The sequence below is a fragment of the Dioscorea cayenensis genome, chromosome 19 (genome assembly GCF_009730915.1).
Source record: "Dioscorea cayenensis subsp. rotundata cultivar TDr96_F1 chromosome 19, TDr96_F1_v2_PseudoChromosome.rev07_lg8_w22 25.fasta, whole genome shotgun sequence".
NCBI lineage: Eukaryota > Viridiplantae > Streptophyta > Magnoliopsida > Dioscoreales > Dioscoreaceae > Dioscorea > Dioscorea cayenensis.
In genome coordinates, this window is record NC_052489.1 from 8,152,497 (window position 1) to 8,165,149 (window position 12,653).

Here is a 12,653-nt window from a genome sequence, read left to right on the forward strand (position 1 = left end):
GTCGCCTGAAAAATTCATCAAAGTAACAAAACAATGTTTCTCTTTGCATACCATTTAAATTCAAATAGCAATTTTAAAGGCCACATGTGAAGAAACAATCACGCAGATCATCTCACTTATATAGTATGAGGACCATATTGAACAAATAGCCTAAATATGTAATCTAGTACTCCTCCCATGAAAAGATATACCCACATTGTGGGAACAATAATTAACTTAGCAAATCCTAAACATCCACTCTTTGAATATCTGTATCATGAAATCTAGTATTTGATCATTATAAGAGTCAAAATAGTTGCCAACCAAATATTTGAACCATAGCTAAACTATCAACAGTCAACCAGTTGATATTTTCCTTGTACATCATAGATGAGGGTTTGATCAGATAAATTTATGCATTGTCCAACTGGCAAGTTGTATCCATACCTCGACCAATCATTTTTTTAGAATTCAATTCCATCTTTGGTTTAAAGGAACAATCATTAACCAAGTGAAAGATTGAAAAACATCTGTAGGCTTTCTAATAACCACACATTAGTTAATCATGCTACTCCTTTAAATACTATTCTTGAACATAAAATAATTTTAACCTAGAAATAATACGCTGCATATTCTGCATTTGCAAGCAAGTTATAGAACATTTCTGAAACCAAGAAATAAAGGAAAAAATATCAATAATTTTGTAAGACTAATTTCACAGAAATTTTGACCTGCTAAAGGCACTAAGCAATAGGATTGTAGTTCAATTCAGCATTTATTTCAACACATTTTTTTTTTTTTGGCTATTGAATCATGGATATTTGCAAATATACCACCCCAAATCATCATCAGAATGTATACAAGCCAACAAAAATTGATATTACTTCTATGACCCGATAAAACCATCACTCTTACAGATACACCCCTACAGAACTGTATATTCCAACATTAATAAAGGAACTCATTTTTATGTACCTGGAAAGGGCTATGGCTCAAAGAGTACTTGATTTACAGCAGTAGACAAGACCTATAAATTTGGCAGGGGTATGTATATAATTATGAGGCATTGCAGGGGTACATGTGCAAAAACCTTGAATAATTTGACCAAAACTACCAAAAATTATTCTTCATTAGCATTCAAATCAAGAAATGCTCCAAAATCTGGTTACATAGTATAGAAAAGTTCTTGGTTTCCTTTCAACATTCTCCGTCCATGCTGAGAAATCAGGAGCCCATTCATGAAGCAGAAGATTCATATAATTACCTTCTATGTGAACAATTTCAACCTAGCTTCAAAGGAACTAGTGAACATAGGCAAGATGACTTACCAGGTTATAAACAACATAAAGCATAAAAAAGAGGGACAAGCGCCACCATAAAAACTAGAAATAGTCAACTAAGTTACAGCAACAAATAGTTTTCAACAGGGCGTTAAAGAATGAAATTGCTGTGCTTAACAATTTTCTATTATTATTTAATGATCTAAGCTAAATAGAAAAATAATGGCAATATAACCGACTACTAATCAGTAACAAACTCAAAATTACCATATTAAATGACATCATCCGATAGAACAAGTTCAGCGCAAGGCATGCTTCCTCATTGTTGTTCAAAAAGGAACACTGTGCCATACGAAATAGCAACAGAATAACACCAGATACCTTGCTCTGCAAAGAAAAAATGAGTTTCAGCAGTCAGATGATAGTTAGAAGCAGTCAGCTAGACTTGATATCAGTAAAAAAATAAAATTTAAAATGCCAAAAGCTTTTGATCACAAACATATGATAGACAACAAATTTCTAAGGTTGTCTTGACATTTCTTCTCAAAGAGAAACTAGCCAGATGCCCACAGCATTATCGGATTACCATGAATGGGCTTAAGGTACGCTGACAGTAGGCTAGTAGATGGTCTATGCACTAGAATACAATCACAAAATCTGCATGACTAGCTCATCCACTCCTGCAGATCAATTGTTTATGTGGCAGAGCTATGCGCTTGAAGATTTATTTTTTGCCTCACATTTCGTTTGTTTCATTCAGCTTGTATCCCAATTGTGTTTGATTCAATTTCTATGACCATAGAAACTAGTTAACAGTGAAATACACAATTCCTCTTGATCACATAGTTCTATAAAGATTATACACATGCAATTCAACATAGTATTGTGAATCTGTGATCAAATCACCACACTTCTCAGGCCACTTACGTAGCATCTGTCTTCTACTTTGGATGATAATTACATTTCAGATTCTTATGATGGCAATATAGTGAAGGGTGGTGGTTTAATACATGATTGCCTGACTTGGCCAGTCAACTAGTGACTCAGTTAAGTCATCTGTTTTGAGATTCAATGCAGATCACAACTATCACGCTTGACTCAGGTTAGCTCAAAAAAATAAATTAATTAATAAATATTAAAGAAGAAGAATCAGCTCAAAAACCAGGTAATCAACAAGCTTTTCTGACACTGGTGACTCATCCAAATCAAAGTTACTTCACACTGGTTAGGTTAAATTTTGATCTGTTCTATAAGTTCTACTATGCCAAGTTAAGCAAGTCGTGCTAAGTTTAATGGGATCCTTGACCCTAACATCCTCATTGTGACTTCTCTTCTGTCATCTGCCAACTTGAGCACTACAAGCAAATATGTCCAATAATTCAATGGTTCCTGTTAGATTTTATATTTTGGTACTAGTGGGCCCTATATGGGCTCTATATGGGCTTAGGGGCCTTACACAAAAAAATCTCAAGATTTAGTGGCTCAACCTCTATACCTATATATAAACCCATTACACTTCTATTACACAACCGATGTGGTACTATATTTCCAACAGTTCCCTTCCAAAGTCTCTATCCTTACTGGTGGACCTTATTCAACCAACATAGATAACCTAAAGCTAGGTATGGCTAGCATCCTTATCCCATCTCTCTCACCTTTCTTTTTCACTCTGATTTTTGCATCTTCTTTCCCAATATTTTTCATCTTTTCTTTTCTGATCTGTATATCCTAGCTTTTTTACTCAGCAATTCCACAATGTTCGTTCCTGTCAAACTTTCTTGGTGAACTAAGTTTCTCTTTTTAAAACTTCCAATTTATGTTGTGCCTCATTCAACTTAAGTAACTTCTTTGTAGTCGCTAAAAGATTAGTTTACTGAATTTTACTGCTGTTAGTGATTCCATTTATATAATATCACAATTACTGGCAGTTGATATTGGATTTTATATAATTTTTCTTTGTGGTGATTCTTCTTGAATTATTTAATATAGTCCAATAATATTTTAATTATACTACAACTTTTTCCTGTATTTTAAGAAATTTTTTTATCTCCCCTCTGATATTTTCAAAATTTGGAGGTATCCCAGTTCAGTCCAAGTTAACAACCTAAAGAATTAACCCTTGGAAAATGGCTTAATCAATGCTTATGTTACGGGTCCTAGATCGACTTCTGGTAATGGAACCTTCTAGTTGGAAAAATAGGTGTGTTTTGCTTAGGAGTCTTCCTCCCTTTTTGACCTATCTTGATGGAAAAAAATAAGGGCTCGTTGAAAGAGAACTCTTCGATCTCAAAAAGAGAAATTAGACAAAATTCTGCTTGCTTTATTCATCCTGAAAGGCTGTATCTAATATGTCATACAGCTTAAACAACTCAAAAAAATCTTAACTAAAACAAACTAGCTTACCAAATAAAACAAACTACTAACATTTAAATTCAAATAAACTTAATCTAAATTTATTCAAAATAGACTTATCTAGATTTATTCAAATAACTTATCTACTCCTTCCTTTGCCACGTGTGAATTCCCTGTGTGTGAATCGCTTGTCCACTTGGTAATTCTGCTGTCCTTGTTGTTGTTGACCCATGACAGCTCACCATGCTAGAGAGTAGTTTGTAGCAAACCAACATGAAATACTTATTTAATCTATGTCACGCTTCAAAGATATAACAAATGTAAAATAATAAAAATAATAATATTATTGCTGAATAAACCATTAAGCAAAGGAATTATTTTTTTTATCCACAAACACATTTTTGGCAGTTACTATAGTCTATTACTGGATCTCACTATTATTAAGGTAACCTGAAGAAGTATTAGCAAAGGATCAATCAATTTGATGTGATTTATTGACCAAATTTTACTTTGATAAAACCACCAAATTCCATCAAGAATTTGGACAAAGCAATGCACCGTTCTCTTCCTATAGTTAAAAATTTTCCCATTAAGAATATGTGGTTTTATAGGATTAGTTTATTAAGATGAATCAGATAATAAACTTCTTTCAAATGATATTCCATATGTGACAAGAACAAAAAGCACTTATCAGTGGCCAAATTGTAATTCTGCCACTTATCAGTGGCAGAGTTGTAATTTAGAAGAAAAAAACCCTAAAGATGCCTATATATGGGTATTATGGGAAAAAAACAAAAAAGGTCTTTCACCTTAACAATGAAGAGAAGCAAAAGTAAGACATCAAGAAAAAGCAGAAATAGCTAGAGGAGCTCTCAAAGCCAACAGCTCAATCAATCCAAGAGGTAAAATCACTTCTTTTTGCTATTGTCTCACATGATATCAAAGTTGTAAGAGCTGAAGACCTATGGAAATGTCTCGGAGTTGAAGGATTGGTGGAGAATAGAACCCAAAAGTCAAAAAATAGGATCGAATCCTCTGGAAGGGCCTATACTGCAGCAAGGGAGAAACCTCTAGCACGAGAGAAGTCTCTATTTTTCTAATTTTCAACATTAAAAATGTTGAATAGTCCTGCCTACCTATGCAGAAATCAGGAAGGGAGATTCAATCTTATTTTGGTGGCTTAATTCCACCCGTTTTCAGTTTTTTCTCTAGTGAAACATCTCAAAAATATGTGTTTTTTGTTTGTTGGAGATTCCAGCAGCCTTGATTGCTGCTTTTCAGATCTATATTGACACATAAAAGGTTAGAAGACTGTGTTTAGAATGGTAGATACCACAAAATCCAGCTCCAATCCTACCGAGTCTGCTATGCTGCAAGAAAGCAAGTTCCAAAGTCATAATGACCTATCTTCAATTGGGGCAGCTTATAGATTTGATGGGGCAAATTATCTAAAGTGGTCACAGATTATCAAAACCATATTGAGAGGCAAAGATAAGTTAGACCATATTGTAGGCAAGGAGAAGACTCCCAATGACAACAAGCGGGAAACTGATGATGCGATTATTATGGCTTGATTATGGAACTCTATGACTTCAGAAGTGTGTGAGCCTTATATATTCATGAATTCTACCAAAGCTATCCAGGAAGCAGGGAGTAAGAAATATTCAAAAGCTAAGGATGATGCACAAATTTTTGATATCCTTCTAAGAAATATGGCTCTTAAGCAAGGCAATAAAAGTGTCACAGAGTATGTCAATCAACTACAAGCTTTGTGGCAAAAGTAAGATCTCTAACAGCCTACAGCCATGAAGAGCCCCGAGGTGAAGGAGTATATTGAAAAAAAGAGGATGTTCATGTTTCTAGTAGGCTTGAATCCACAATATGACTGCATCAGGATGCAAATTTTAGGCAAAGATAAGAGCCCAGAGATAGATGAGGCTATTGTCTTGATTCGAGGTGAGGAGAGTCGTAAGAGCCTGATGATGGGCTCTTTTCCTAGCATGAAGGCGGTTATGGTGACTTATATACAGAACGAAGGTAAAGGTGTCAATGCATTTGTGACAGGACATGAAGTACACAATAAGCGAAAGTTTGGAAATCAAAAGGGTGGTCCCAATACTGCAATGAGTAAATCAGAGCATCTCAGAAATAATAAAGATAGCTTGCTTTGTACATATTGCAAAAAACCAAGGCATACAAAGGAACAATGTCAGAAATTCCATGGAAAGCCACCAAGCAGAGAGTGGGGACAAAGAGGGACCCCAAAAAGGACATGGGCACACTCACATGGTTGAAAGCAATGGTCAGAAGACATATCCTCTAATAATGATACTCTTGAGTGCATCAGATCCCTACTCAACAGCCTTGAAAAGCCTTCAGGTAGTAGTAACCTAATCTATTCAGGAATGTATCTGTCTTTATTCAATTTAAATGCTTCAGATATTAGAAATACCCCTCCTTGGATTGTAGACTCCGGAGCCACATATCATAACTTTTCTAACATCCTGTTTCCTCACATACCCTTGTCCGAGTACCTGAAAAATAGTTGTGGCTAATGGCTCTCTCATCACCGTTGTTGGTGTTGGTGATGTCCAACTTACATCTTCCATACTCCTAAAAAATGTTCATGTCCCCAAAATTTCTATCAATCTAATTTCCATACAAAATTTAACTCAAGATATGCCTTACACTGCAATATTTAACAATAGTCACTATGTATTTCAGACCAAGGATTCGGGGAGATGATTGAACATAATGAGCAAAAGCGCAACCTTTATCTCTTTGAAGCATGTGGTGGTTCACTTCTGGGGTCAGTACAGTCTGTAGTGCATTAGTCCAAGTTGTAAGTGCATGTTCAGTCTATGAGAGAGAACATTTTGCTTGATTATTGTCGCCTTGGCCATCCATCCTTTTTAGTCCTTAAGAGTATGTTTCCTAGTCTATTTACCAATGTCAAAGCTGAGAGCTATCAATGTGAAGTTTGTGAGCTTGCTAAACACAAGCGTGCTCCTTTCCCAATCAGCAATAAAAAAAAAGTTCATTTCCTTGTTATCTCATTCGCTATGACTTTTGGCTGACCTGTTTCATCATCCGGATAACTTAGACATACCTTCTCAAGCACAAACCTGACCTTAATATCATATTTCCAAATTTTGTGACCTTAAGAGACTACGGTCTGATAATGCTAGAGACTATTTCAATCAAGTCATTACCTTTTCTGCCAAAAGAGGGCATAATTCATAAATCTTCATGTGTGAAAACACCATAGCAAAATGGTGTAGCTGAGCGGAAAAATGGCCATCATCTTGACCAACCTTGATCCCTTTTACTTCAACATAGTACACCACAAAAATTCTGGGAAGAAGCTATCTTGACTGCCACTTATCCTATAAACAGATTACCATCCAGATTCTTAGACATAAAAAATCCAATAGCGCTTTTGTCTTCCTTTAATCCGCATATTCAATTCTCAAGCAACCTTATACCTCGTGTTTTTGGGTGTGTCGCCTTTGTTCACATTCATAGCCAGGATAGAGGAAAACTGGACCTTCGAGCTCTTAAGTGTGTCTTTGTGGAATACTCCCTAACTCAAAAAGAGTACAACTGTTATCATCCTCATTCTCAAAAGTTCTTTATATCCCGTGATGTTACCTTTCATGAGCGTATATCCTATTTTTTCCCTTCTCTTCTGGAGGAGAAACGACCTACTATTGAAGAGAAGAAGGATCATCTCTTTATGGATGGCCATCTTTTCTTTCACACCAGAAGTTATACCTGACACAAACTCCAAAGTAAAACCACCTGTAAAGCATGCATATACAAAAGGAGAAAGACGGCGGCTCCTAAACTCATACAAAATCAATCGTCAACCTTGAATCCTTCAAATGAGGTATCAATCTCTGCTCCAATTGTAGTGCAGGAAACCAATGATCCAGCACCCCTTGTTACTTCAGATGATTCTTTGACTAATCTAGATGTTCCCATTGCCATTAGGAAGCCAACTCGAGGATGCACAAAAAGGCCATTATACCCTCTTGCTCATGTCTCCACCTTTAGTAATTTGTCTCCATCCTACAAACCCTTTTTAGGAAACCTCCATAACATCCAAATACCTTCTAATGTTTTTGAAACATGGCGAATTAGAAGAAGAAATCTACATGAATATTCCTCCAGGACTTGAGAGTAATGTGTCACCGCAAACAGTATGCAGATTAAATAAGGCTTTGTCTGGCCTAAAACAATCCCCTAGAGTGGTTTGGAAGATTCACTCAAGTAACGTTGAAAATGAGCTATAAAGAGTGTTAAGGAGATCATACTCTATTTATCAAACATTCTGATTCAAGGGAAGTTGTTGTGCTCCTTATGTATATGGATGACATTGTTCTAACAGGAAATGATAAAAGAGAACATGAGGAAGTGAACAACTGCTTAGCAAAAGAATTTGACATCAAGAGCTTAGGTAGATTGAAATAATTTCTGGGTAAAAAGGTAGCGCATAAAAGAAATGGTATCTTTATATCTTAACACAAGTAGATCATAGACCTATTCAAAGAGACAAGGAAAACTGCAAGCAAGCCAGCCAATACTCCTATGGACAAAATACTAAATTGGAGTGGTAGAAGATGATGTGCCAATAGACAGTGAAATGTATCAAAGGTTGGTTAAGAAACTAATATACCTGTCATATACCAAACCAGATATAGCATTTGCAGTCAGTGTCATAAGTCAGTTCATACATAAACCAAAGAGAATTCATTTACAAACTGCAAATAGGGTGCTTAAGTACCTGAAAAGGGATCCAGGAAAAGGATTACTTTTTTGACTCTTGAAGCATACATAGATGCAGATTATGCAGGATCTATTGATGATAGGAAGTCTACCACTAGATATTGTACCTTTCTAGGAGGAAATTTAATAACCTGGAGAAGTAAGAAACAGAATGTGGTTGCTAGATCAAGTGCAGAGGCAGAGTTCAGGGCAATGGCTTAAGGGATATGCAAACTTTTGTGGTTTAAGAATATTCTGGATAACCTGAAGTTCTATGTTGAGAGACCTATAAGGTTATATTGTGATAACAAGTCAGTCATAAGCATTGCTCATAATCTAGTTCAACATGACAGAACAAAACATATAGAAATTGATCGACACTTCATTAAGGAGAAAATGGACAGTGGCCCCATTTGTACTCCCTACATCACATCACAAGAACAAATTGCAGATATTCTCACCAAAGCACCAAGTGTTCCAATTTTTGAAAATTTAGTTAACAAGCTAAGAGTGGAAACCATCCATTCACCAGCTTGAGGGTAAGTCTGACAAAGAAGCAAGTGCCACTTAGCAGTGGCAAAATTGTAATTCTGCCACTTAGCAGTGGCAGAGTTGTAATTTAGAAGAAAGAAAACGCTAAAGATGCCTAAGGGCATTATGGGGAAAAAAACAAAAAAGGTCTTTTAAGACACCAACAATGAAGAGACGCACCCATAAGACATCAAGAAAAAGCAGAAATAGCTAGAGGAGCTCTCAAAGCCAGCAGCTTAATCAATCCAGGAGGTAAAATCACTTCTTTTCACTATAATCTCACACTATCAAATCATCTCCTTAACACAAAATTCAAAGATGAAATAAGACCGCATTTGCGAATAAGTTATACCATATGTGTAGAGAAGCCTATAATTAGCATTAAAGAAGTAATTTCAACAAACATCAGGTTACAATTTTTATCTAGCACTACTTAAGTTTCTCCTTCAAATGTTTACATTTCCAAGTTCTTCCAAAAGGCATCAATCACATTTTCAAAAGAATGATTTTACAGCAAAATAAAATGTCCCAGCTTAAGTATTGAGTGTTCCCACTCCCATTCAGTAATTCCAGTCTTTGAAACTTCATTGAAGCTCTAAAATACATGCACACTTTCTATAGGGCTTATATAGTGTTCAATTTTTGTGTACATTCCCTTGTTTGAACATTCAAAATACAACATAATTGCACTAGCTCTCACTCTATTTGAACATTTTAGAGCCAAAATGCAGATAAAATATCACCTATCATAATCATTGTCACCATTGACTCAAGTGGAAGTGAAAATATAATAACATGGAAATCATTGCTTTCCGTATGTCATAAAAAGTTTTCATCCCCATAGGCAGGGTAACATCCACAACTAAAATTAGCATCATGACATGTATCTAAGGACTCATAAGTCACTCCACTCATGCTTTCACAATGCAATTTGAAGTTGTTTGAGAAAAAAGTACAGCTAAAGCATTAGTAAGTATTTAAAGAGTAAACTGGCGTGATATATTCATAATTGGACAAGACCAACATATAACAGGTCCAGAGTTCAATCAGCTCAATTAATAATTTAAGCCTGATGAAACAGATGCAGCATGTCCTTGTCTTATTTTAGTTAACTTATTCAACTTTAGTTGGTTTCATATTATCAACACCCAACTAGTTTGATGATTACCCTTATCATATTAGTTAGTTTGATATTTTATTTAGTTCTTATCTTATCTTGGCTTTCTGCCTGTATGCATATATATATTATAATAATGTTTAGCATAGGTAGAATTACCCAGAATTAAAATTTTCTACAACAGACATAGATGCAAGTGCATATTCAATCTCTGAAACAATAACATGAACAAGAATCTGCCACAATCATTTCTAAACTTGCGAAACTACAAAAATAATGATTTACTCTATAATGACTGGATCCTATTAATCACTTAGCTAAAGCAGGTCAAGTTTTATGGTTTCAAACACATTGGAAGTAATGTTAATTGATCTAAGTGTGTCAAAAAAAAAGAAAAAAAAGACTGAGTTTATGAAATGTTGCTAAGGGGAGACTATATAAAGAGTCGAAGTACATTTCAACCACACAGGAAACCAATTTCAAATAGGAAAGGGAAAGTAAAATTGAAGGTTAAAGCCGATCACCTCCCAACGAACCAGTGCCCGATTGGAATCGACAATTCTCAAAACAAACCCACGGCTTCCCATTGGAATATAAAGGCCTTCAACCCCCAGGACATATAGATGATGATGGGTTACAACAGTATCATGTATGTTCACATGGGAACCATGAGGAATCTCAAACAATGATGTGACACCACACATCTTATTTAGAAAGTTATACCTGCAATATTAGATCATATAAGGGAGCAAAATAAATGCAATTCTGCATTCAATGCAACTATGAAGACAAAAACCAAAATAAGAACCATAACTGACATGAGAAATAAAATTAGCTTACTGCAACTAGGATCATTGGGTAAAGCTCATAATGATCTAGAAGAAGCGGAGGTAAAAATTCTCTCCAACACAAGTTGAAATCAGTTGATATGAATATGAATATATGCGCCTATCTCTATCATCCTATATGCTTAAGATAGGTTTTTTTCCCTTTTTTTTTAACTAGCTAAAATAGAATAGCACATTTAAAGAGATGCATTAGATTAATTAATAGTTCCATATCAGCATCAGCTAAGTCAGTCGGTAAGTAAATATGGATATGAATATGAATATATATATATACATATATATAAATGCAAGGGTCTCGGCTTAAGCTTTTTGAGTTGTATCGAATTAAAATCGAGATAATATGTTTAGTTTGTATCTAATAAAATACCACAATTTTGAAATGTCAGTTCAGGTGAATGCATGAAAGCAACATTTTCAAATGTCATGATGGTTCACACTACACATTCTCAGGCTCAATAGTCATGGAGGAACAAGACATTCACAGGTATCGGCTTTTACGAGTTTGACTGAAAGAACATTTGAAGATGGCTAGTGCACCTTCCATTTAACAAGCATGGGCAGTCTACCAATAAAGGTTGGCTTAGGGAAATTTTATGTATTACGTTTTTCAGATTTAAAAACAAATAACCCATTTAAGAATGCATTATACAAGAATTTCTTCTCTTAATGGTTTTAAGATAAAAGTTGGCCATGAGCTAAAAACAACATATTAACAGTCAAAGCAGATCAAGCAGCAATCTTACAGGTGAAAGATGCATTATTTGACTAAACAGAATATAAGACTCAACAGAAGAAACAAAATGAGAACATTTGAATCCAAGATATTAAAAAAATAATATACATACATATATATATATAGAGAGAGAGAGCATTTGAATTTTTCATATTAAATAAGCAGAAGCAAAAATCTAAAGGCAAAACATACACGCATTCTGCAGACCACTTCCCTTCAGAGACGGCAGACAAGAAGCGAAGAAGTTTCACACTGCGGTAAGGGAATTCATTCTCAAGCATGTAAAGTAAGGATCGAATTGGACCATCAACAAAACTTTCTCCATCCCAAAATTGCGTCGAAAGTGATTCCTGAATGTTTAGGCAGCCGAGTGCATATGGCAAGACAATGGAGATTAAAAATAGGAAAATAAAAAAGCCAAAACTGAACATAATAAATTTTAGAAGATGAAGGCAACCTCCCCATGGTAAATCAGGCAAAGTGTGTCCAGAATTAAGAACTGGTTACTTTCTTCAATCTGAAAAAGCAAAGCGCAATCAACAACGTTTTTATGGAACCTGGTTAACATCAACCAAGCACGCAAGCAGAGAATTGTACCATGTGCAGAAAATAAAATTGGTGAACAAGATACCCAATGGCTTACCTCATATGACGCAATAAAAGCAGAAATAAATGTCCTCAAGATGCTCACAAAGCCAGAAACAGGGCCCTGAAAAGAAGCTTTTGTAAAAACATAACAAAGCACAGACAGCTTTTAACAAGAAAGGAGAGAGAGAGCATGAGCGATGCAATGTATAATCAAGAAAGAATCAATATCAATATCAAAGATGCCCCTGAACCTTATTTCGAGATGCATAATTACCTTAAATTTTGCAAGACTTGCACAAGAATGAAAAGGTCTAAGACATGACAATCTCTTTTCACCAATTAAGGAGTTTGTTATTTTATAACATATATTAAGAGTCTGATTTCAGCCCAATAAGACCTTGTTTGGATTGGCTTAAAAAAAATACTTTTTTTCAATTTAGTAGAAGAACTTTTAGTAC

At 35.2% G+C, this 12,653-nt stretch overlaps 1 protein-coding gene across 1 annotated transcript in view; it reads right to left on the reverse strand.

The window, feature by feature from the left end:
* LOC120284024 overlaps positions 1-12,653 on the reverse strand; it is a 56,016-nt gene that overhangs the window by 40,489 nt on the left and 2,874 nt on the right. Inside the window, exons 4-8 of the mRNA XM_039290849.1 lie at positions 12,251-12,316; positions 12,065-12,124; positions 11,800-11,957; positions 10,551-10,749; positions 1,527-1,646 (exon numbers count right to left, since the gene is read on the reverse strand). Of these exons, the coding sequence (XP_039146783.1) occupies positions 1,527-1,646; positions 10,551-10,749; positions 11,800-11,957; positions 12,065-12,124; positions 12,251-12,316 (603 nt within the window). The remainder of the gene's footprint in view (positions 1-1,526; positions 1,647-10,550; positions 10,750-11,799; positions 11,958-12,064; positions 12,125-12,250; positions 12,317-12,653) is intronic.